The sequence below is a fragment of the Phoxinus phoxinus genome (genome assembly GCF_949152265.1).
Source record: "Phoxinus phoxinus genome assembly, chromosome: 16".
NCBI lineage: Eukaryota > Metazoa > Chordata > Actinopteri > Cypriniformes > Leuciscidae > Phoxinus > Phoxinus phoxinus.
In genome coordinates, this window is record NC_136891.1 from 7,407,334 (window position 1) to 7,433,670 (window position 26,337).

General features: G+C 36.0%; 1 protein-coding gene across 1 annotated transcript in view; it reads right to left on the reverse strand.

Annotated features, from left to right (window-relative positions):
* Positions 1–1,734: 1,734 nt before the first annotated feature.
* The window catches only part of tbc1d32 (TBC1 domain family, member 32), a 41,412-nt gene continuing 16,809 nt past the window's right edge, over positions 1,735–26,337 (reverse strand). The window contains exons 23-34 of the mRNA XM_079583791.1: positions 25,922–26,010; positions 21,710–21,832; positions 21,416–21,524; positions 19,534–19,627; positions 18,938–19,063; positions 17,726–17,809; positions 15,286–15,355; positions 13,503–13,618; positions 11,916–12,070; positions 10,249–10,389; positions 6,001–6,189; positions 1,735–3,655 (exon numbers count right to left, since the gene is read on the reverse strand). Of these exons, the coding sequence (XP_079439917.1) occupies positions 3,536–3,655; positions 6,001–6,189; positions 10,249–10,389; positions 11,916–12,070; positions 13,503–13,618; positions 15,286–15,355; positions 17,726–17,809; positions 18,938–19,063; positions 19,534–19,627; positions 21,416–21,524; positions 21,710–21,832; positions 25,922–26,010 (1,416 nt within the window). The 3' untranslated portion in view covers positions 1,735–3,535. The remainder of the gene's footprint in view (positions 3,656–6,000; positions 6,190–10,248; positions 10,390–11,915; positions 12,071–13,502; positions 13,619–15,285; positions 15,356–17,725; positions 17,810–18,937; positions 19,064–19,533; positions 19,628–21,415; positions 21,525–21,709; positions 21,833–25,921; positions 26,011–26,337) is intronic.

Consider the following 26,337-nt stretch of genomic DNA (forward strand, 5'->3'; position numbering starts at 1 on the left):
ACTGGACCAATCAGCTGTGAGCAAAGTGACATATGACAGGTCACCATGATTTTACCGATTAAGACACATTTTTTGACAGTAAACATGGGTAACGCTTTATTTTGATGATCTCTTTTGAACATTCTGTCATCTAACAAACATTCTACTGACTATAAGTAACTTTGCAACTACATGTCAAATAATTCTAACCCTAACTTTAGTTTACAAATACTCAACTCACACTCTAATGAGAGTTAGTAGACATGTAGGTGCAACTTGTACTCAACTGAATGTATTAAAGGGACCATCAACATAAAGAGAAACCAAAACACGTTGGACATTCCTGTCCAACAATTCCTATCCCTAAACCCTAAACCCCTAGCCTGACTTTGTCATACTCATATTCTAGGCAGAATGTGAGTCTGATACTGCTCCATAGGGCTTTGATTATGAGGCGTCTTAACCGAACCAGGAAAAAAAAAAACTCTGCACTCAATTGGATAGACCTACAACCAATCAGAGCAACGCATGTTGAGCGACACATAGTTGTCAACAGAACTAAACTGCACGCATGCTGGAAGAAGTAGTAAATTAATGTGTAAACGATCTTTGCCGTTGTTGTAAAAAGAATTTGCGGAGTACTTAAAAGAATGAATAGCATTTTTATTTATATACGAACAAGTTCTCCGTTTAGGATTAGATCAATAAAGCAAATAAATCTTCTCGCGTTTGTCGGCCCTGTCTCAACTTTATAACACGGTTGCAACGCGACTTGACTGATTTAAAAAAAATGGAAAGACGACGAAAGAGACCAGGCTGAAGAAGCGTGTTCATCTGAGGCTTCAGAGAAAAGAGATCGTGAGCCCATCCCTTCCATTTGGTTTTTATTGCGTCCCATCTTCTTAGCGACCATCGGAGCCAGCTGATAAATTCAACTTTTGCCGAATCCCGTAGGAAGGACGGCAAACACATCTTTCCGATCGACAAATGCCTTGATTGCGGTTCTCTTTTCGTCTTTTAAAACTAATGCGCTGTCGAACCGACGCGATAGCGGAATCTAAACATCTCAATTCTCCAGCTGCAGTCATCTTTGTTGAAAACCAATTCAACCCAATGATGACGTGGTGATTACGTAACCGCAGATCATCTGTCCATCATCGATTAAAGCGCGCCATGGCAATTTGATTGGCTCTGCCTTCTGGGAGCCGAGCATAATTTCTCCTCAACGGATCGAGTCCAGACCGAACTTCCCGACCAAAAAATGTTGTGTGCGGGTTCGGGCTGGCACCCAGGCTACTAAACCCCATAACTTATCCCTAAAATTAGAAGGAAATGATAGGTGAACAACACAGATGTAGAGTCACCTAACACTGGTTGTAAGTGGTGGACTTCCCTATTCTCATAAAATTAAAATGATTATGAAAACGTAGTTACCATTCTTAGTGTGAATGGCCCTTAATGCCCTGCACCCTTGGGAGATACTAATTCCAAGTGCCCTTCAGAGTGAGTAAGGGACAGTGATGCTCACGTTTGATTAAAATCGCCCATTCATCAAGCAGATTCTTCAAGAAGTGGAATTTGGCAGTCATAACATGGATAATTAATGTGGAGGAGAATAATAAAGCATATTTACCAGAGAAAATCAAGCTAATGCAACTCCTCAAGCCTAATACAGAGACAGATAGACCCTAATTATCAGTTAATCAGTTTAATTACCCATAATTAGTCTTTTCTAATTATCCTACCATTTTGGTCTGCAGATACATCATCAACATCCACGTCACAAAAGGCTTGTATTGTCAATTTATAACAAGCCAAAGCAAGACACACTCCAGATTTCCAGATGACTGTTGGCAAACAATCAGTCGTTAAATCATTAACCTGATTAATGCGTACAGCTTGTTATGATTACACAAAGATAAAATCAACTGACGACGCACAAGTGATTTTAATGCAGTGGTTGTATCTGAGCATATACATGGAAGTTATATAGGTGTAAAAGACAAAATAAGTGCAAAAAAATGCACTCTGAGGGAACTTTTTACAGCTTAAAATTATAACTGCGTCTGCCTCCTACTGAGTAAACCGTATGCAATATTTAGCAGTTGTTGTGAAGGAGAAAGACACCTCTCTCTAATGATCTAATTCATTATTCACAGTGTGAGTTACAGATGGCGAGGGTGAAAGATTGCATCTATGTGCTAATGACGGCCTGTCAACGTGATACTGCCTCTCTATACAGCTTCCTTAGGATGGGAATAAGAGACTACAGATGTTAATGCATACTTTTAAAAAAAACACACACTACACAACAAGAATGGCCTGCAATTCTTCCTGTACTCAAGTGTTGACATGTTAGTACAGTAGATCACATATACTTCACATATACTTCATGTTTGATTTTCCATTAAAAATTATTTTAGATTTTTTTCATATACTGTTGTCATGTAACAGGCTGAGTGACTTGGGTCAGCAACCATGAAGGTACGTCCAGTAATTACTTCAGTCTTCAGTGTCACATGATCCTTCAGAAATCATTCTAATATGCTGATTTATTATCAATGTTGGAAACAGTTGTGCTGCTTAATATATTTTTATATATAACCTGATACGTTTTTCAGGATTCTTTGATGATGATTTAAAAAAAAAAAAAAAAAAAAATGTAACAGCATTTATTCTAAATAACTACATTTTCAAACTACAGTTCAAAAGTTTGGGGTCAGTAATTTTTTTTCTTTCTTTTTTGAAAGAAAATAATACTTTTATTCAGTAAGGATGTGTTAAATTGACATTTAGTGATGGTAAAGATTCATATTTGGAATAAATGCTGTTATTTTTAACATTTTATTCATCAATGATTCCTGAAAAAAGTATCACAGGTTCCCAAAAAATATTAAACAGCACAACTGTTTACAACATTGATAATAACTTGAGTATGAATGATTTTTGAGGGATCATGTGACACTGAAGAGTAATGGCTGATGAAAATTCAGCTTTGCATCACAGAAATAAATTATATTTTAAATGACATTCAAATAGAAAACCATTATTTAAAATTTTAATTCAAGTTTACAATATTACTGATTTTTCTGTATTTTTGACCCCAGAGGGTTAAATAAATGCAGGCTTGATGAGCATAAGAGACTTCTTTCAAAAACATTAAAAATAGTAATGCATTTCAAAAACATTAAAAATAGTAATGCATCCAAACTTTTGACTGGTACTGTATACACGCGCAAGCTCACGCACACACACATACACATCATTTTACAAAATGTACCAGTCAATGCAGTTACAGTTACTTATTTACTAGCCTTTGAAGAGTTTGTTTTCTTATATTTATGACCCCCTGAGTGAGAATACTGCAGTATAAGAATCCAAAAATCAAAGAGAATGAAAGCAAAAGGGAAATATTCACATGGCGTCCGTCAAAACGGCGGCCTCGTTGCACGTCGAGCATGTCGCGTTACAAAAACAGCCTCAATTCCATGCAACATTTTCAGTCTCATTCTGTACCACAAGCACTTTCAGTCCCTGCTGATCTTCCGATTTCCTTCTAGCTGCTCCTTGGTAAGATGCTCCTCATGTCCGAGAGCACCATGGATCTGTAGTTGCGCTCCAGCCCCTCCATGTACTCCAGGTAATTACTCATCCTGAAGCTGTGGATTGGTTCCTCCTGCAAACATAAAAGAAGCACAGATTTGATGAGCAAGCGCTTGAGAGAGCCGGTTTGTGGAAAAGAGGTGGAACGGGCTTAAAACAGCTTTAGAATAGATTACGCTCGATCCGATGAGATTTTGATATTCTTATTCCAGTCTGAGCAGATCCTGATTATGTGCGACACAGAGTGGTTCAAATGACCCTGACAATTGTATTCTGCTGCACGAAAGCATGCAAACTTTTATGCATAATAAATATCGTGACAAATCTCACTGCCAACAGTAACAAAAGGTCTTTATTAATGAAACAAGAGGTCATATACTGGCACTGTGTGAGGAATGGCTACACGTCCGTGTGCTAAATAAACAACGCACCGCCTAATACACTCTGACATTTAGCTTGGGATAAATAATATCATTTAGACAAAGCCAAATTAATTACATTTTGTTTACGATGAGTCAGCGGATGCAAGACCAAAAGCTATGCCTGAAGTTACAAAAGGACACTTCAGTTCATCGTGAAGAGAAGAAAATGAGAGAAGGGATAATAAACCTTTATGAGTTTGCTGCATTAAATAAAACATGCCTGCAGTGTAAGCAGTTTTGTGATATAACTGCAGACGGCTTGGCAATGACAACAGTCGGTTTGGCAATGACAAACAAAATAGATAAACTCACAATGCTTAAAAAAAAGAAGACGACTGAAATAGTCCATTATAAAACAAACTATAACCAATTTTATCCACTGCTGATAAATGCTAGATATGTCATAAATATAAACACGGAGCGTCTTTCAATAAAACCGAATAGAGTCAGATAATAACAGACAATATGTGAAAAAGTAAACTAAGAAGAATAGATAAAGATCGTGAAATAGCATTCGCTGCTGTGATGGAAAAAAGGTAGGTTTTCTCCATCACCATTTTTTAAAATGTACAATTAAATTACGTATTGTAAAATGAGACCTCATTCAACTACAGTCTTTGGTGAACTTAAAGGAATAGTTCACCCCAAAATTAAACGTATTCACCATCAAGCGGTGAGCTGTTCCAATTACTTTCTTTCAAGGAACCAAAAAATTAGATGGTTTGAAGGATGTTGAAGGAAAAAAAGCACCATAAACATTCACATTACTCTGATTCCATATTTAAACTTGGCATGTCACAATCGGTCACAAGTCAGAACCAGTAGTGTTTAGTATCACTGATTTCAAACATGGTGTGATGAATTTGGAATATTGAAATATTTTGTTATATGTCAAAAAGCAGCTTGGAGATTCTTCAAAATACCTTATTTTGTAATGTATAGAAGAAAGAAGTGATATAGGTTTGAAACAACATGAGGGTGAGTAAAAAACAAACATAATTTCCATTTTATTGTGTGGAAGGTTATTTGAATTTCTTCACACCACTGATGATAGCTGTGGAGTAGCAAACAATCTATAACATAAAACCACAGAGCCATAAGAAGGGACTATTGTGAAAAGTCCAGATGTTTCCAGCTGAAGAAAGTCTCCTGCCTACAAAGCCATTTAAAACCAGAAAGTGGATGCACGCTGGTGTGTTCAAAATGAAACAATAAAAATGACATTTTAATTACAAGTACCCATTATCTAAAGACATTAAAACCATTCCACCATCTATTGTAGCTGATAAAAATGAAGGGGGAAAAAAAAGCCTAAAATGGTTTTGCAGGATGCTTTGAACTCACTAGCTAGACTGTGTCATGGTTTTTATAGTGTTGGAACGATTCGGTAGTGACAGACAATTGCTTTTGAAATCCTCCAAACAAAGAATGACTTTAGTTGAGTTTGATTTCCCCTTTGTTGAATCATCCAAAATGGATTCATTGTACATTTACTCTGACTTCAGAGTGACATCGGGAGGGATTGTTACGAGTAATTTCCATTCTCGATCTTTAATTTAGATGAAATACAGATACGTTTTGCAATCTTGGATATGTACAAATCCTCAGAAACCATTCAGGAATTGTCTGAAATTGTTTCTCTATTGTACAGGGTAAACCGTGAACACTGACGCACACACAAACACTAAAAAGTTTTAAGGGTGAACCAAGGACAAGAGTCTGCTTAATCTGATTTACTGCAGCCACGCTTGCACACTCCAATGGTCCCCTAAAACAACACCGCCTCAGTGTGTTCTTACTTTAAAGGACTAGTCCAGCCAAAAATTACAATTCTGTCATTATTCCAGAACTTCTTTCCTCCGAGGAACACTTTAATAATGTTTATTGGTGCTGTTTGGTCCTTTTTGGAGCTGGACAGCCCCAGATCCATTCACTTTCATTGTAGGGAAAAGAGCGTGAACATTCAGCTTAACTATAACATTCAGTCATACTGCACCTTCAGAAAGATCTGCAGGTCCTGCGTCTGTGTGTGCTGGAGGATCTCTTGCTGCATGTGACGGAGGGCAGAAACACACATGTACACCTGGTAATCTGGTCCCATGATGACACAGGTGACCACATAGTGACAGATCTCAGGCCAATCCAGGTAGTTCCAGAAACACTGGCCAAGCCACTGAATACAGATCTACATGGCAAGTGGAGGGAGGAACAGAGAGCAAGGGAAGGAGAGAGAGAGAAAATGCAACGTTTGCACCATACATTTTTTAAATCAATCAATATGAAATGCTGGAAAAATAAATGAGAGATCAAAAACGTATGAGTATAAAATTTTAACATGATGCCCTCAAGAACTGAGTTCTGATGCAGTCAACTGTACATTACCCATTAGAATCATAATTAACTATGAAACAAATCATCACACACAAAATAGTCCGTTTCTTTAATTAGTATTTTTGTCATTTTCCAGTAAAGAAACATCAACATTTATTTGAGAATCAAAACAGCATGATGTTCAAATTTGTTTAGAGAATATGTTAAAGGGATAGTTCACCCAAAACTGTATGAGTTTCTTTCTTCTGTTGAACACAAAAGAAAATATTTTGAAGAATGTTGGTGACCAGACAGTTGATGGACCCCATTGACTTCCATAGTATCTTTTTTTCCTACTATGGAAGTCAATGGGGTCCATCAACTGTCTGGTCACCAACATTCTTCAAAATATCTTCTTTTGTGTTCAACAGAAGAAAGAAACTCATACAGGGTTGAAACAACTTGAGGGTGAGTAAATGATGACAGAATTTTCATTTGTGGGTGAACTATCCCTTTTATGTTCAAGAGTTTAGGGCGAGTAAAATATTGAATACAATAAAGACACTTCTAATGAATAATGCTTCTTTCTATTTATCAAAGAATGCTTAAAATATCACAATTTCCACAAAAGTACTAATTTTATTATTTTAATTTTAACATTATTTTAATATTTCACAATAACATTACAAAATCTTACATTTCTGAAAACTACATAAGTAAAAAAAAATATATATTTTAATCTTGTTTAGGTATACATCTAACACAACTGTTAATATTGAAATATTTTTTTCCTCAAAAGAACATGATTTTTAATTTTCTTTGCAGTGTATGAATAACACTGAAAGAATGTTCCTTGAACTCATACACAGAAATAAATCAAGTCTCTTGAATCATATGCAGAAATCCCTTTCATCCGCAAGCTTGACGTATTTCTGTTTTGTTTCTGTGGTGGTGAACTGCGTTCAGGTCATATAATCCTCCTCAGAAGCTGTTCGTTTATTCTACGGTATCATAGAAAGGCGTTCTAGTCTTCCCAAGCGTGTATGCATACATTCAGACCACTCCAGCAGGCAATTTATACAGCATCTGTGTCTCTCTTTCAGACACTCTTCCTGCTTTGTCTAGAATTCGAAACACTCTCTCCGAGTGCGCAGACACGGATGCCCTCTGTGATGGAGGTGACACTCAATTTAAAAAAGAAAGTCTTCTTACCTTCAGTTTCTGTCAATTCAAAACTAGTTACTAGTTTCACAACTTTGGCTATTTTTTTTTTTTATTACTCAGCTGCGTAACACTCAACACACTGATGACCATCAATCATTAACTGCAGCCTTTAGCGAATCAATACTTCTGTGTGGTATAAATAAAATTTGTCTGTATGAACTGAATATATATGTGCACGTGTGTGTGTGTGTGTGTGTGTGTGTGTGTGTGTGTGTGTGTGTATATAAATAATAAAATAGTGTTCTCATAAATGTTATGTAATATGACAGTCCCAATCATAGTTATTAGTTGTGCATTGCTGTTTGAGCTGCGAGCGCTAGAGTGCTGAATGAATAGATAGGCCTACACAATATTACAACTTACATTTGCACAAAACAAAAAGATTCGAATGCACACGCAAACTGTAAAATGGTCCCAAACATAACATAAATTTTTCCTCGTGTCTGCTTTACATGTCACACGCATGAACCTACTTAATTGACGATTAATCGTTAACATCCCTACTCAGCACTATACTAAAAATCTTAACACCCTGCTTCTAAGGCCCTGTTTACACAGGGCCCTGAGAACGCTCGCGGGTGAAAACCTAAAAATATTTGATCAGATGGGCCTTTCGTTTAGACGGCGACAGTGAAACCACCCTCCAGAGTGGAAATCTTAAAAACGCTCCACCTTCACGTTCCCGTCTAAAGGGTAAAAACGCATAAGTCTGCTATACATATGCTAAATATTTTGCCTGGCAGGAATCCTTTGTAATTTAAGGTTGTTTGGAGCAATAACTCCACCTTCTCGTCTGTCCAGACAAAATTGTCAGCTTTTGCTGTTCGCTTCGCCATGTTGTGTTTTGATTTCGCGCTACTAGGGAGAGAAGTAGAAGGAAGGTTGTACGCAGGCGCGCAGACTTGGTGTTGTTGTGTGGCAGTGCTTCACATTGCCACCTAGCCGCCTGGAGTGTATACTACATCGAATTTCACACATTTTTGCGTCACCATATGCACGCAGATTTCCCCCCCATAACGCTCGTCTAAACGCAGAAAAAAAAAAGTGATAACGCAACGCCACATTTGCGTTTTCTTTACCGTGTAAACATAGCCTAACTCAATGGGCCCTATTTTAACGATCTGAAACGCAAGTATCAAACGCAAAACGCAAGTAATTTTGTGGGTGGATCTCGCAAATCTAAAATGGGTTGGTCTGAAGAAGCTTCATAGGTGTGGTTTTGGCGTAATGTGAAATAAACCAATCAGAGCGCCCTATCACATTCCCTTTAAGAGCAGGCACGCTTGTTCCATGGCAGATTGCTATTATAACGGCGGATTTGCCAGGCGCACGCCAGCAACCCACCCAAATTAGCTTCAGTTAAACGGGCGTATAATAATTTGGGTAAATGTGTAAGCTAGATTTATTTTTCATCTTCATGGACACAACAATGATTTCCCTTGTGTTTTAATATTTTTCCTTGTAATAATGTATGACTTTCAAAAATTAAAACTGCTGCGTCTGTTGTTCACACGCTACATTCACAGCATGCGCCCTTAAAATAGCATATGAATAACACGTGTAACGCGCCACTGACTTTAGGCTAGGTTTTTCCTGGTCTGTGGCGGAATTGTTTTCTGAAACTGCAAAACAGCACCAGGAATGTTCAGAAAATATAGCTACCAATAAAAAACATCTTCCATTCTAATAACAGTATAAAATTTCTGGGCGCACAGATTTTTTTTGTCAGGTCATAGGAATTAAGGAAGATCCAGTCCTATTGAGAGTGTGCAAATAATAAAGAATATAAAAATAAACTAAATGCAGAAAACACAGTTACTCTGTAATTTGCATGTCCTTGACTGCAAGAAAAGGTCATATCTGACTTCATCTGACAAAAGACTTGAGGCAGAGCTTTGAGATCATGCATATAAACCCCAGAGAAAGTGTAGCGCTGAATAATCACTGCGTTTGTCTATGAAGATTGTCAGTCATTCAGGTCATAACAGAATGTCCTTGCATCTTTATATTTCTAGCCTGGCAAAGTCACACAAATTCACCCAGCGCTCACAATTCACATCATAAGTGATGTGACTCCCAAAGAGATTCGTGACAAAGTAACATGTGATGAGCTTAAATACAGGACATCCCTACATCTTATTATTATTATTATGCCTCATAAGTAAATTCAGATAAGTCAGTACCATATTTGGCTTTTATGACTATATGCTTTTGTTGTATGGAAAGGTTTTTACAAAATGATTCATGTTCCATAGACAAAATTATTATTATTGATGTTTAATAATATTTTAGTATTATAATTAACAAAATATTTTCTATTGTAATAATTTATAAAAACTAAAACCACTAAAGAAATATATTACTATAGTAATAATTATATTGTACATTACAACAATTGCATATTTAACAGCAGCAATAATAATACATATACATTTAGTGATTAACATTAAAATAACAATACTAATATTCATGGCTTAATTTCTTAATTCTTTCAAACATTTACAAACAACACTAATTTTGGTGGAAAACCACAGAGGAGACCTTATTGCTTCTTTGTTGTTGACAACAGACTTATAACCAACCAGACTTACAACCACCAGAAGGCATTCCTGCGATGCAAAATGCATCAAGGTTGGCAAGTCTACCAACAGAAGAGATTTATTAAAAATGTAAAATAACAATTCCTAATAAAAGACTTAAAATACAGCACCTGAGAGGGAGTGAAGCCAGACATCCTGAAGGCAGAATAAACCAGAGGAACCTCGGCCTTGAGCAACATCTCAACGTAATGAGCGGTGCAGGAGTAGATCGGATGTATTCCCGATTGAGCGATTTCTATAGGGAGATGCACCTAAAACATGGGCAAAATGTGAAGAAACTGTTATGATGCAGTGCACGAGGTGTAGTGTAAATGATGCTGAGCTGCATTGGTTCTTGCGTGTCGTAACTGATCATGAAGAGCAAATGAGATTTGAGAACTCTGCAAAGGGCAAGATTTTCAGTAAATAATTTCTTGATTATAGTCTGTTCTCCACAAAAACTATCATTGATTTCTAAAGACTTACATATAACACAGTTTTTTTCATTTTTGAAGTAAAAAATCCCCTTTCATTTTATTAGAAAAGAGTATTATGTTATGCAAAATATTCCTTTTGTGCTCTTCAGCTGAAAGAAAATTGTATTTACGGAGTAGAGTAAAAAAAATTAAACGCTTCCTCCATGGGTACTGGCCACCACAGAAAACAACAAAACGCCACAGGTGCTAATGACATGCCCAGATTGTATTAGCTGCCTGTGTTTTCCTGTTTTGAGGCACTGCATCTTCTCTTTTTCTGATTCTCATCATTGTCTCTGAATGATTTACATGCACGGCCACTCTGACAGCACAGAAATATGGAATTGTAATCAGACGAACTCATGTGTATGGAGCATTATCATATCCCGCACATATTTCTACAGCTGAAACTCTATTAACTGAGCTCTGTTTACTATCCGCTGTTCCGAGAAAGAGAGCGAGATTGCTCCATCCACATTTTATGGGGACCACGGTAATGACTATGCCCCAGTAATATCACGATATCCAGCATTTCCTCCCAGTATTAACTTTTCCTATGCAAATGGAGATTAGAATGATAATGCAGGTCAAAATGCTCAGATTTGTTTACAGCACATGAATATGGGAGCTACACAAGAATATGCATATCAATTCAGAACATTACTAAACATGAGAGGGATGCAGATGTTATTAGTTTACAAAATTGCACCATGGGCTGTTTGAGACATTTAAAGGAATAGTTCACCCAAAATTAGGCTAAACTTCAGTCAAAATTTACCCTACTGTTCAAAATGTTTGGGTCTGTAAGTAAAAAAAAAAAAGAAAAAAAAAAGAGAAGTCTCCTATGCTGAATTTATTTGATCAAAAATACAGAAAAGCTGAATTTTCAACATTATTACTCCAGTCTTCAGTGTTACATGATTCTTCAAAAACATTTCTTCTTATTATTATTATTATCCATGATGAAAACAGTTGTGCTGCTAAATATTTTTGTGGAAACCATGACATATATTTTCAGGTTTCTTTGATGAATAAAAAGTTCATTAGAACAGCATTTATTTAAAATAGAAAACTTTTGTAACAATGTAAAAGTTTTCTTTCATTTTTTAATCAACTGAATGTCTCCTTGCTGAATAAAAGTATTGATTGAAACATTTGAATTTTTTGGGGGAGAACTAGTCCTTTAATGCGTTGTGTGTGTGTGTTTTGTTGCTCCAGTCATGATAATAGCTGCTCAAGCAGCACATACTGAAGGTTGACATGAATGAGAAGAAAGAGAAATGATAAAAAAGCCCATACTAATGTGATGAGCTGTAACTCACAGAGCTGTGCAGTCTCGGGGGCCACAGGAAGGCAGACGGCAGCAGACGGGAGAAACGCAAGAGCAGACTCAGAGAACGGCCCACGTCGCCATGCATGAGCAAAAAAACTGTGGAGGCAAACCAATCGTGACCAGGATAACCCCCCTGAAAATAGGCTGGCAACTGGGGTCAAGGAATCTTCTAGCCTACAGTACATGTTGCTATTGACAATGAGCAGGACCTGATGGCTAAAAAAGTGATATAGTAGCCCCAAAAACTATTTGAACACATAAGTAACACTTGTTGAAGAAATGTAAGAATGTCACATCATTAGATACAAACAAAGAAACATCTGCAAACAAAAGATGCTAAAGCTTTTCTTAGAAGTTCTGAGCTTTTTTTGCAATGACTTAAAACCAACTGATTTTTAGTAAGTGAAGTTCACAGGCAGCCAAGCAGAGGGCGAACATGTTGCATTAATGCTTGACAACCAGAAAGTGTCAAAATGCTATTTTTTTTTCTTCTTCTTGCTTCTTCAAAACAATAAATACTAACGTTCAAAAGTCTGGGTTCAGTATGACTTTATTTATTCACAAAATATTAATTAAATTGATCAAAAGTGACAGTAAAGATGTATATTACCAATAAATTATGTTATTTTAACTTTCTATTATCTACAAAAATATAAAGCAGCACAACTGTTTTCAACATTGATAATAATAAGAAATATTTCCTGAGCAGCAAATCGGCATATTAGAATGATTTCTGAAGGATCATGTGACACTGAAGACTGGAGTAATGGCTGCTTTGCCATCACAGGAATAAAGTAATATTCTTCAATTATATTACAATATAAAACAGTTATTTTATATTGTAATACTCTTTACTTTTTTGTTAAGATAAATGCAGTCTTGGTGAACATAAGAGACTTAACACATTTAGTAAATATCTTAAACAAAGTCTTTGAACGGTTGTGTATGTATTGTTTCATTATTTTAAACGTACAAAAACTCTTCAAAAGTGTACTTTAGCTATATTTATTTCAAATAAAGGCGATTTGGTTTGATATTTTATTATATAATGCATTGACATTCATAATTTTTAAAGCATGGCTTGTGTATCCAATATTTTGGGGCTAAATTCACTCAAAATAACTGAAAACAGAAAATGTGTCCTATCAATGGGCATTGGTACAGATGCGTACAGATGCATGCTAAATTTTGCTAACACACACACACACACACACACACACACACACACACACACACACACACACACACACACACATGAAGACTTCAGATGCAAAGCCTCTAAGTGACATCTGAAATTTTTTCTAAAATTTAATTTATCAAGCTCGTATATTTAAGTTCAGTAATTTCACTTTAATTATAATTAATAGCTAATTTTCGTTGCCATTAAAGGGAAATAACTGAACATAAACATACAAGCTTGATAAAAATGATCATTCTAGAAGAAAATTTCAGATGTCACTTAGAGGCTTTTGCATCTGAAGTCTTCATATATATATATACAATATTGTGTAAACAAAAGTAAAATATCAGAATTCTTGCAATAAGTTGCGTCGCTTGATTAATCTGAGAAGGATACAGAGCTCAGAGGTGACCTTGACTCGTTGCTGAGAGAGAAACTCCTGACAGTGCTTAAGCAAAAGACACAGATCCTGTTCTGAATCTTCTCTCAGTAGCTTCAGGAACTTGCCATACCTATACACACAAACACACACTGTTTTACATGGCAGCTTCATTTAATACGCCATTCAAGGCCTTGCTAAACAAAGTTGAAACGACATTGTTAAAAATGTTCTTCCCAAAACACCAACTTGCACATTTACATAATTAGAACTTTCTCAAGGCAATATTTCTTGACTAATAAGAACAAATCTCACTACTGAATTAAATTTGGTTTTATCATGCACATACAGCCTGGGAAACACAGCACCAAATGAAGGTTAACAGAGTGTTACAATTATCCCAGTGTGCTGAGCACTAGAATGCATTGGCTGATTACAGTCAATGTGGACTGCCTTAAGACAAAATATCTAAATGGGTTCATATTATAGTTACATACAGTAGTGTGCTGACACCACAGAGAGAATGAATCTGAATAAAAACACTGCAACACTTTCTTAATCTGTATTTTTGCCCTGGTTTGCAGTTTCTAAACATTCTATCTAACCATCTAAACATTTTTATAGGGGTCAAATTTGCCTTTATCTTTTGACATATAATAGGTCTGTGTACCATTAAAATATCCTGCATGTTTCATAGCAAAAAACGTCCTCTTTATTATAAACAGAGCATTTATTTAATCAAGCTCCAAAAAAGGCGCATATTGATATTGCGCGATCTGTGACATCACACGGGCAAATATATTTGCATATGACTGCCTCCAGAGCGGTCTCTCCAAATGAGTTCTGAATGAGTCAGCGTCCACGAATCGTTTGACTGAATGATTGAACGACTCACTCGTTAAAACAATGTTTTGCTGCCGCCTACTGCCAGCTTTAGTTAAATTTATATCTCTCGCCTGCGGCTGATAAAATCATACCTGCGGTCCACCATGCTACAAGAATAACTGTCCTCACTTGCCGAGATGTCAATTGAACATGATGTTATGACACTGTTGGATACGGATAAACTTGTCCGAGCTTTTGCAGCACTCCGTTATCGGAAAGTCCAGTTTTAAATGTCAAAATCAGAGTAGCCTAAGTTTAAAACTTTTCCGCTTGATGTAGCTTATACATATTCATATTGTATTAAATCACTTATCTAATCCCTGTTCTCTCATTTGATTTCTTGGCTCTCATGGCCTGATCATGACACTGTCCTAGGTGCTCGATGACGGGCTTAGGGTGACACAGATTGAATGTTGATTTTGTTATCAGTCGTGATTGTAATGCGTGGATAGAATGCATTTATAAATAGACTATTAAGAGTGAAACAACAGTTAACAATGTTAAATAAACAGAGATAATAAAGTAATTTCAGTAGCAAAATATATATATATTAACATTATAAGTGAATCTCAAGGAACGTTAAAATGTCATGCCCTTTAAATCAGAATATATTTAGATGAGAAAAAAAGCTCTAAACAGCACCAGGAGATTGCCTTGCAATGAAAAGCACTTCATTTATAAATGCTTAATTATGAATAATTTAATTATGTTTTATGTTCTTATTATGTTTTACTTTAATACTATTAATAATAATAAAGTTTCTAAGTAAATTAATTTTGTTTTAAGGATGTTTAAGGAATTGTTTTTATGGGAAAATAATAAAATTAGTTTTTGAAGTACATTAGTGTATTAAATAATTTCAAAGTTGGTTAATTTTCTCATAAACCATTATCCTTGTTATGGCATATATATTACCTGAGGGATATCCCCACACCTAACTGCTCCACAGAAGACAGGCTTCGAGTCTTTACACTGTGGTCCACCACTGAAACCAAAAAAAGAGAAGAGAAATTAACCCTCATTTACACCCCCTCTTCAAATACCCATTTCATTTTGGTAAATGGAGCAGAGAGTAGCAAAAGAACACTGAAAAATGTGCTGTTAAATAATACATTTTCATCTCAGCATCGGCTTACCCACAAATCAGCATCAGCTGCGTAATCTACATTCATCATGCTTAAGAATCGCCTTAATTGAGTGAATGCCCTTGGTGAGACGGAAATGGGCCCACTGATATAATTATGGGACCATTCCTCCATCCTCATTAATATAACAACAATGTCAGGATTGTAATGATGACATAATGCAGATAGATGTGCACCTTGTGAAGTGACTGGTCTTGACTGGCTGGCTGGCAAACAAACCAATAGGGGAGAAGGGCTAAGACTGAATGACAAATCATACTTCCCTCAGCGATTATGACACGAACAGCTAAGTGAGATGAAGCGTGACAACTCGCTCCAACTGCTCTGCTAAATGAGAGGTGAGGATACAGAGGACACGGATGCTAATGTAACATAACACCATAATCCTTTCAATGTCAGGCATCTGTATGTACCCATATATCATATTTGGGAAGTTTGGGCATTTGCAATTGGTTCAGGCATATAAATTCACATTTGAATGAACCCACCAATTCATTTATCACTCAAAAGTTTGCCCAGAAGCTGCATTTTGTGTCTTGTTGAAGCAAAATCATATTTACTTAAATACTACTGTTCATCAGTATGTATTCAAATTGTTTATATAGATGGCAAATGTTGTGGCGAATGTTGCTTCCAAAATTTCATACACGTTTTCTTCCTAGATTAATTCTCTTCCTTAGATTTCCTTAGACAAATCAGTTCAACTGGATCATTAAGAACTGTTTCAAAAGAATTTGTTTCCCAATAAAACATCACAATCATGATCAAGTAAATTCAAAAACTGTGGGATTCAAAAAATAAAGAAAATACATTATAACAAATGAGAAATATAACATAATATAATAGTTATAATATAAAAGTTTCTAAAAAAAAATGCATTAAGGTATAAAAATACTACAAGCATTTTCACTTGTAGTCTCAGACTTTGGACTTCACACATAAATGAAAAGAGATGCTTGTCATTAAATTGAAAGTTCATAAAACTTCTCAGAACCCAAACCACTAATAATCTGCACAGTTAACTAACCCCTGACCCTTACTATACTCAAACAAAGTTAGCAAAAAGTATTTCAAAGAATAAAAAACTTCAGCTCTCTGAGATTAAAAAGAAAAATGTATGTTTTGAGAGAGAAGACGTTTTGAAAGATGTTTAATTGATGTCATGGAGTCAAATACAAAGCAACAATTATAATTATCATGGCTAATTATAATTCTTAAAACAATAATAGGTTTTAGAGGGATTAAAATTCTACTGAATTTGGTCAAATCTTTCTTTGAAGTCGTCACATTAATCAAGCTCAAGCCTGCAGATATTAATTAATATGTCCAATATTATTTCTAAGAACCATTATGTTTAATAAATTATACAGTTGATAATAAATGATAAAAGCCACAGAGCCTCAACTATTCACCTGTTTTCTAAATGATTCTGTTTGCATGAATAGAAAGCTGAAAAATGTCTTCCAGAAGGATTTTTACCATGGTGATCATGCATGTGCTAACCAGGTGGGATGCTGAAAGTTTCCAGCAGAAGGCAATTTGTCTTTTAATTACCGGTACTGCTGTGCAACGTGACACTATCACATCCAATCATAAAATATTTGTTGTTTAAAGGGTTAGTTCACCCAAAAATGAGAATTCTGTCATCATTTACTCACACTCATGTTGCTTGATGTGCGAGGACCAATGAGGTTCCTTCTTGTGTGTTACACAGCACATTTGAGTTTATGCAAGAACCAACATTGTTTATGTGTGAATAAAAGCCTAAATTCAATCTGTTCATCATATAAAGCAATCGAGTCATCTTTAGACATTTTGTCCTAAACTGCTCGATTCATATGGATTAATATTACGATCTCTTTAAGAACTTTTTGAAGGGTAGTCAAAAATGTGTAGTTGCGTAGACTGTCAATGAAGAGACAGAAATCTCTCAGATTTCAGCTAAAAACAGAAGATGAAAGAAAGTCTTACGGGTTTGGAACGACATGAGGGTGAGTAATTGATTCAATTGATTTTTCTTTCATTTTTGGGTGAACTAACCCTTTAATGTACAGAAGCAGGGCTATACTACACAAAGGTATATTCACATAAGTGCTGGTGTTTTTCTTATTCAATTTATTCCGTCAGAAGTGAAGGATATCTCTGTTAGCTGGCTGCAAGAATATAAAAATAATATTATTTTATTAAACATTGAAGTGCTTTTGACTGACCTTTATATTCAGCCGGTGGAAAGAAGCAGTCGGTAGATGAAGAAGAGAGATGCAGCACGACCTTCTCCAACAGATCAGCGAGTACTAGAGCAGCAAACAGAAAAGAGGAAACCTGACTGTCAAGGCAATACCCTTTGAATCAAACCTCAAATCTCCTGCTAAAGAGCCTCTGTCATATAAAGAGTGGATGCTAGAGAAATCAAAGAATATCTTGAGCTACAATATAATATATTGAAATATTCTACTCTTAATCCACAGCAGGGTTTTACAGCTTTATCATTCATGTATTAATACTGTACATTTAATGTAAAAATCTATTGTCTTTCTTGCGGAGATCAGACCGTAAAATGAAAGAAAAAGACATAAGGTGTGTTGTAAATAAATGCCAATAACTTAAGTCAATTGCAATCACTTCACATTGTAAACGATCTTTTCCGCATTTACAGAAACTGGTCTTGCAGAATTAGAGATCCTGAATACATTAGTTTAATAAGCTTTCTCTTCCAAAATAAATACAATTTGGAACATATAATGCAAAAGAGCTTTGTTTTGAATTTAAAAGGGTCATTTCATGCATTTCTTTTAATCTTTTATTTGTTTTTCCATTATTTTATTTGTACATCCACGTTCACAGTATTTTTCCCTCCGGTTCACTTTTAATTTGCCAAAACAGTCATATTTAGTTTTATTTTTTAAAATGATATTCCACTATCTCACTGATCCTTCAAATTAAACAGGCCGCTGTTGTGCCTTTAGGACCTCTATGTAAATGCCCTCTTTGCATGTGAAATGAGTAACAACACTGACTCACGAGCTGCAGCTTTGCTGTCGAGCCTAATATAGTTTGTGATGTCCGGGCCTTCAATAACAGCCTCTTTGCAAAGCCTGCATTACACTGTGATAGGATCACAAAACAATCTGCACTGAAATGTGATGTGAAAAAGGATTGGACTGTGGTAGGATAGGATTGCCACTAAAAAGGATGGGATTTTGTTAGTTCTTCTGGTGTTTAGGAGAAGCGTCTATGCTTGGGACCCTCTTAGTATTTATCCTACATCATCACACCCCTTATTACCTCAAGGTGACTGGGCAGACATGTTGTTTGCCCAGCAATTTGACTTCTCATTACTAACAGCTTTAAATACTGTAAAAAGATTAGAGATTCTGTGCATCTTGCTGTGAATTTCAGACAGAGCTGCATGTGTCTCATACCGTATCCAGTCAGAGTGTTTGACTTTGTAGACATGATCTTGCAGAACTGTCTCCTGCAGTCATCCATCCAGCTAGCATCTCTCTCATTTTCTTTAGAAGAGGCCAAGAAAGCACTGATCTCTGACTCTGAGAAGAAATATGCAGTGTTCAAAGTCTATGACGGTTTACGGCACTTACTTTGTGACTCTGACTTGTAACTACCGACTGTATAACTACTTGGCCTTCAAAAGGACAATACACCGACTCAAGCCTAGTAAACATTTAAAGAAACCTCACTGAGACATTGAATAGGCCTTCACACACACATACTGACGCATGTTCCTAAAGGAAGAGTGTTTACTAGGCGTTAAGAACCTCTAGTCTCTATTTACTGAGCTGGAAACAGCTGTCACATTGAAATAAAGATGTATCGCCGTGACAGTAAAGAAGAGAAATGAGTCTGTCATAAAGAGAGAAAGTGTCCTTGAAGTTACTAGTACAAAGTAGAACCCTGTAAAACACTGAATCAAACTGTAACTGTTAAATAAGAAGATTGCTTTCATAAATTAGGGGAAATAACACATAAAATGCCTAGTGCTTTAAAAGATTGTTCTCACCCTGTTTAGTGCGGAGAGTCTTGGGCACGTCAAGGATGTAAAACTTGGGCAGAGGGTAGGTAAACACCATTGGCCATGGGTAAGGGTCACTTCCCTAAGGGACAGATGGAACACTTTACATAATTATGGTACACTGTGGTGTCATGACGAATGTTGGTAACCAGACAGTTGTTGGACCCCATTGACTTTCACAATAGGAACAAAAAAAAATATGTAAGTCAATGGGGTCCAACAACCGTCTGGCTACCAACATTCTTCAAGATATCTTCTTTTGTGTCCAACAGAAGAAAGAAACTCATACAGGTTTGGAACAACCTGAGGGTGAGTAAATGATGACAGATTTCTCATTTTTAGGTGAACTATCCCTTTAACAGTTTATCAAACAAAACAAAATAAAAAAACATGGGGTTTTGCCTCCTACAGCTTAAAATGTATGACACCACAGTGTACCATAATTAATTATGTAAATATTTATATTTCAAATAAATGCAATTCTTTTTCATTTTATTCATCACGTGAATCTTGAACAAAATGTATCATTGTTTCCACAAAAATATTAAGCAGAACAACTGTTTTCAACATTGATAACTATAAATGTTTCTTGAGCACAAATATTAAGCAACAATCAAGAATGATTCCTGAAGGATCAAGTGACACTGAAGACTGGAGTAATGATGCTGAAAATCCAGCTTTGTCCTCACAATTCTTTTCTTTTCTTTTATTTATAAAAAACCCACATTATTTTAAATTGTAATAATATTTCACAAAATTACTTTTAAAAACAAAACAAATCTTACTGGCCCTAAACTTTTGAACAGTATTGTATTTTTGACTATCCACTCATTTTAATTAGTAAAAACATAGTAATTAGCTGTCATACAGCTGTGTCCACAACACTGTTATTATTACATGGTTTTCGCAATTACAAAAAAATATTAAAAAAGCAACAAGCTCATCCATTTATTCTTGAAAAAGAAAAACGAAAAAAAAAAAAAAAATTTGTTGTCTTTAATATATGGGAAATATACATTTATCAATAACTACAAACCAACCTTTGGTCTGAAACCAGCTAGCCACTCGTACTGAATGATGTCTGACCTCCTGAGGTCACAATTTTCTAAACCTTAAGCATCTCCATTCACTGTGCCAAAACACATTTTTTCCTTTGCTCCAATAATACATATTTATTGCAGTTTCAAATCAGGAGTCTGATTTTATCATAAAACAAATGAAAAACAAAAGAATAATACATAAGGGCTTTATTTGTCAAACACAAAAGGCTGCAGTTTTTTTTTAGATCCAGTCGTGATAATCACTTAAAGATGCGTTGAGTCATCAGCGACCAGAGCCACACACTATAATGTCATATTCAGTCATCACTTAAACTGTCACATATGCATCTATTTTTGTAACCAGACTTCGCAAATCCTCTTTACATTACAACAAAGGATCCGCAAAGCTCTATTTAGAAGAACAATATTTTCTTTTTACACCACTTAAAGGATTTCTGAGACATTTGAAATACAGTACATTCTTAATAAACAACTGACAAAGCAGCAATAAACCCCTGATGTATGAATGCTGATATTTAAGACCCCATTTCTGTTTTTTAAATTCTAAACATAAGATGCAGAGGCATCTAAATCTAGATTATTAACTTGGGCACAGTTACAATGATGTAAAATTGTGCAAAAGCATCCTGTGTTCAATAACAGATTAAATCTCACTATCCCCTTTCCAAACGGAATAACCAGGATGAAACAGCTTTTTATTTACAGTGTAAATAAATAATGTGTCTTGCAACCAAATTGCAAACTGTGACACTTTGCTTCAGTGGTTCTGTATCTACAATGTGAAAAACTGTACACAACTGTGCCCTCACCTTCTCCAGGCCTCTGCGAGGAAGTCTCCTCTCTGACGGGCCTCCAACTGCACAGATTCGAACAAGGATATGGTTTCTTTCCACAGACAGTCCATCGATGATGAATTCCCTGAGGGTGATGAAGACAGTATAAACAAACAATATAAAGAATGAATGCAGTGTTTCCACAGTATGCTCATATTGTACATACAGGATATCTAAGTCTATGGTAAATGATAAAACAGTCTTGTAAAGTGACTGGTTGACCCTGAATTAGTGTCTTGTTGAACTATAGAGTCAGAGTTAGTCACTCACCCTTCACCCGAGGGCGGCTCTGTGACATTGTCCTTCTGACCCTGCAGCAGTAACTCGGTGAGGTTATACTGAGACTCCAGCAGAAGAAAAGAATCCAGGTTACAACACAGCACGCTCAAGAGCCTGGAAGAGCGCAGATGGGATACAGAAGTGTTTAAAAAGGAAAGCAAAGAACAAGCAACATTACTTTAATTGTACACAGCTGGTGGATGGATGGATGGAGCATTCAGTATTAAATTAGCACTATAAAATTTTGACCTGATGTATGCGTTCCAACTTTTCTACATTACCTTACATTTCAATTCATAATCATTAAAGGAACACTCCACTTTTTTGGGAAATAGGCTCATTTTCCAACTCCCCTAGAGTTAAACAGGTGATTTTTACCGTTTTCGAATCCATTCAACCGATCTCTGGGTCTGGCGGTAGCACTTTTAGCATAGCTTAGCATAGATAATTGAATCTGATTAGACCGTTAGCATCTCTCTCAAAAAAAAATGACCAAAGAGTTTTTATATTTTTCCTACTTAAAACTTGACTCTTCTGTAGTTACATCATGTACTAAGACCGACAGAAAATGAAAAGTTGCGATTTTCTAGGCCAATATGACTAGGAACTATACTCTCATTCCTGCGTAATAATCAAGGAACTGTGCTGCCGTAACATGGGCGCAGCAGGCGCAATGATATTACGCAGCGTCTGAAAATAGTCCCCAGCTAGGTAACTTCCAACGTGACGGCACTAATTTTTCACTAAATATCATTGCGCCTGCTGGTACGGCAGCACAGTTCCTTGATTATTACGCAGGAATGAGAGTATAGTTAGTTTAGAGAGTATAGGCCAATATTGGCCTAGAAAATCGCAACTTTTCATTTTCCGTCGTTCTTAGTACACGATGTAACTACAGAAAAGTCAAGTTTTAAATAGCCTAGGAAAAATATTGAAACTCTTTGGTCATTTTTTTGAGAGAGATGCTAACGGTCTAATCAGATTCAATGATCTATGCTAAGCTATGCTAAAAGTGCTACCGCCAGACCAAGAGATCGGCTGAATGGATTCAAAAACGGTAAAACTCACCTGTTTAACTCTAGGGGAGTTGGAAAATGATATGGAAATTCAAAAATGAAAATTCATATTTTTTTATGTTAAAATAATTTATCTTACCCCAGCTTAAGAATGCAGAAACAACAAGTAAGGCATTTGTACTAGGTAGGTGTTAATTAATTCATAAATGTAATTTTTTTCCCATTATTTTCAACTTATAACTCATTAGTAGACTAATGTCTAAAGCTCAGATGAATTTGTTCTCGATCATTAGACATGACGGTATAGATATTATAGAGCCTTAGAAGTCTGTCTGAAATCAGTTAACTAACGATGTTCCTTCATTCAAAAACGCTGGCTGTGAAGTCAGCAGCCTTAGCTTTTGGACGCAGCCTGTTCTCTGCTAATGTGACTGTGATCACAAGGCCGAGTGGGCTATCCAAAGCATAATAACTGTCAGATGTTTGGATACAGATAATCCTAACAGCACTCAGCTCTTCAAAGTCTGTGGGCTGATAAAAGATAATATATATAAAATATAACATGTAATTATTGAATAAACCTTTGAAAAGGTTGCAAAAAAACCCAGATTTTTATTTTGACTAAGAAAATTAAACACCTGGTTAACCTCCTTTGTTTTGAATTTTTTAAATAATGCTTAGTCTCACATCTGACACAAGAGGGCGATTTATCTATACACAACTGTGATATTGTAACATCTACAGATAAATACTTGAGCTGAAGGACTTCAAAACACACATCAAATGACCGAGGGCGTGAACTGCATGCTGATATTTCGCAAATGGACCATGTTCCATGTAAACACAAGTGTGTGGGACTGATCATATAGCATGTGGATCCCTCCACAAACACAAGAGTCATCGTTTTGTCATTTCCCACATACACACCCAGGAAATTCTGTTGCTTTATGTGCCTGTTCACCTCTTGAGCCCTGCCATCCCAACAGCCAGACATCTATTAATGAGTCATTTTATCAAATCACAGATATGCTGCACTCTCTGGCTGGTTATTGCAATCTGTACTCCATAGAATGTCTTCCATTTGAACTTATTAGTAGAAATCATAGATTTAGAGTTACTTTAAGAGTTGGTATCTTAGATAAGGAGACAAGAATTAAAAAGACTGAACCTTGAATAATTCCTGGTTATTGAGTTAAGAGTTTGTTTGGTAAAGCTTCTGTACACGGTGTACCGATCAAGCATTGTATGACTGTTTTCATGGTCTTCTAGGATGACGTAACTTAATGGATGTGGGGACTTAAGACTCAGGGTGTGGTCAGATTTACTTTGTTCTGCAAATTTCCGCAGGCAATTTTTTATAGGAATCCCACCCGATCAGGTAGGGGTGAAAGATTTCTCATGCAGAACATCATCAGGGCTCGTTTGACATGCAACCATTTGACCCTTTTCACATTTCCGGGTTTCTCAGAAGCGGAAGTTGTCATAGTTATCAATAGTAGTGAATGAGAGACTACATTCAATATATTTTGTTCCCACTTGCTAAAATCCCAAAAGAAAAACTCCACAATAGTGTTTTCACAACTTTCAAAAAGAGGAGTTTTACAAGGGCAACCACGCACATTTTCTTCAGAAAGTCGTACTAATTGGTAGTTTCTCCTTATTTATCTTTATTAATCTCCCTTATTTCATCCTGCAAATTTTCAAGGGTGTAAACAATGTTTCTACTCAAACCATTAGCATGAACTGTTGGATAATGATGAAAATAAGGCATTTCTATATTTTTACCAGAATATGCCTGAGGATCTCACTCTTTTCTTTGCCACAACTTACATCTTGACTTTATTAAGGTAAATACAGCAAACCTAACATGACAGCAACAAATAAACAGCACTTGGTTTCATCATCACAATTGAACTTAGGATTGCCAAAGGCAACTTCCTTTGCACTGAGGCAAAATGCCATATAAAGATTTAGATTCAGGCGGAATAAGACAAACACACGCTAAGAAACTCACAGAAAGACAGAATGTTTATTTAAAATCTCAATCAAAATTGACACTTCAATCTTAGCGGTCATGTATGGATTAAAATGATTGAACACACTTTCATATCTATAAATGTTTACGCTCAAATAGAACCTAATCTCCTGCCAAACTCCAACTCTGGTTCTGGACTTGGAAAAAAACGATGCCACATGCAAATAACAACTAATAACTAACCGTTTTATCAAATAGTTAGGAGAAGTTATAAGGGAAGAGAAAAAGCTTCCTATATCTTTTGCTGTATCAAAGGCTGTTCATCCAATTGACCTCTACAGTATTTTGGCACTAACCTAACTAGGTAGATGCCAAAATGGGTAGGTTGCTTTGACATTTTCTCATCCGTGAAAAGCATCAATAAAACGACACAGGACAAAATAAAACACAATAAAATAAATAGTTCACTTGCAGTGAGCATAAACATTGTGTGCGCCAACAACACTGTGTATTGTGCGGTGAATTATTAGCTGCTGAGAGTGTGAAACCACTGAATATACATTTGTAAATGGATGGTCTGTTCATGCAATATTAATACATGATTTTTATCACCACCTTGTTCTTAATGCCCCTTATTATTTTGCCCTTTTCAGAAACCTAGATTAAAGTCTCTAAAAAAGGCTCCTTATGAAATGTGGAGGGTTACGTTATGTTATACTCATAATGATAATATTGACATAATCATTTTTAATATAAATACCACCGGTGGGGGAAATAACTGGCACAGCACTATGCATCTATGATCTCAAGCTGCGGAAAAGTTATCTAAAGTGCTGAACCAATTCTGTTTCTGATAGCTAATAAAAAATAAAACCAGAATTTATTTTTAAACTATGGTAATTCATTTATATGTGAACAAAATGCATCAAAAGTGTTCCTTTTTAATAAGTAGGTGGATTACACCAGTCAATTCTACTTCCTCTGAGAGCCCGAGAACTCTTTCATATCCTGGTATCACCCTGTCTGGCATTAATTCAGGATAATCATAGTACAGAGAACACAAAGAGCTGAATCAATCAGCCATTGATCCCCAGAGAAGAATGAACTGAGAAAAAAGGCTAATCAGATAATAAACCTCTATAAGGACCCAATATCACTTCTGTGCTCTTCCTGTCCATTTACTGGTAGAGAGAAGTGAACTATTGATCTTACCTCAGGCCAAACGTGTGGGACTGCTCGTAGTTGAAAAGGGAGTGAATCTTCGCATCAGAGTTAATAATGATGAGGCGGTCAATCAGGTCCTGACGGGAAGAGTGAGTGAGTCATTATCAAAAATGCATGATTTCAAAATAAGTGTGACAAAGACCACAGCGAGTTCAAAGACACACCAGTCAAAGTGTGCCCTCCAATGATCATGATTTGAACTGCAAATGAAGAAAATCTGAGCTGCTGGATTTCATATTCAACAACTCTGAGAGATTTACCTGTCTCTTCATCAATACTGTTCTATCAGCAGACAAAACTTAGACTGGAAGACACCTTCTGGCCATGTACTGTAACCAACCACAGATCATTTTGTTTTTATGTACTATTTATTAACAAATAATGATAAAGCAGTCCTCTATGAA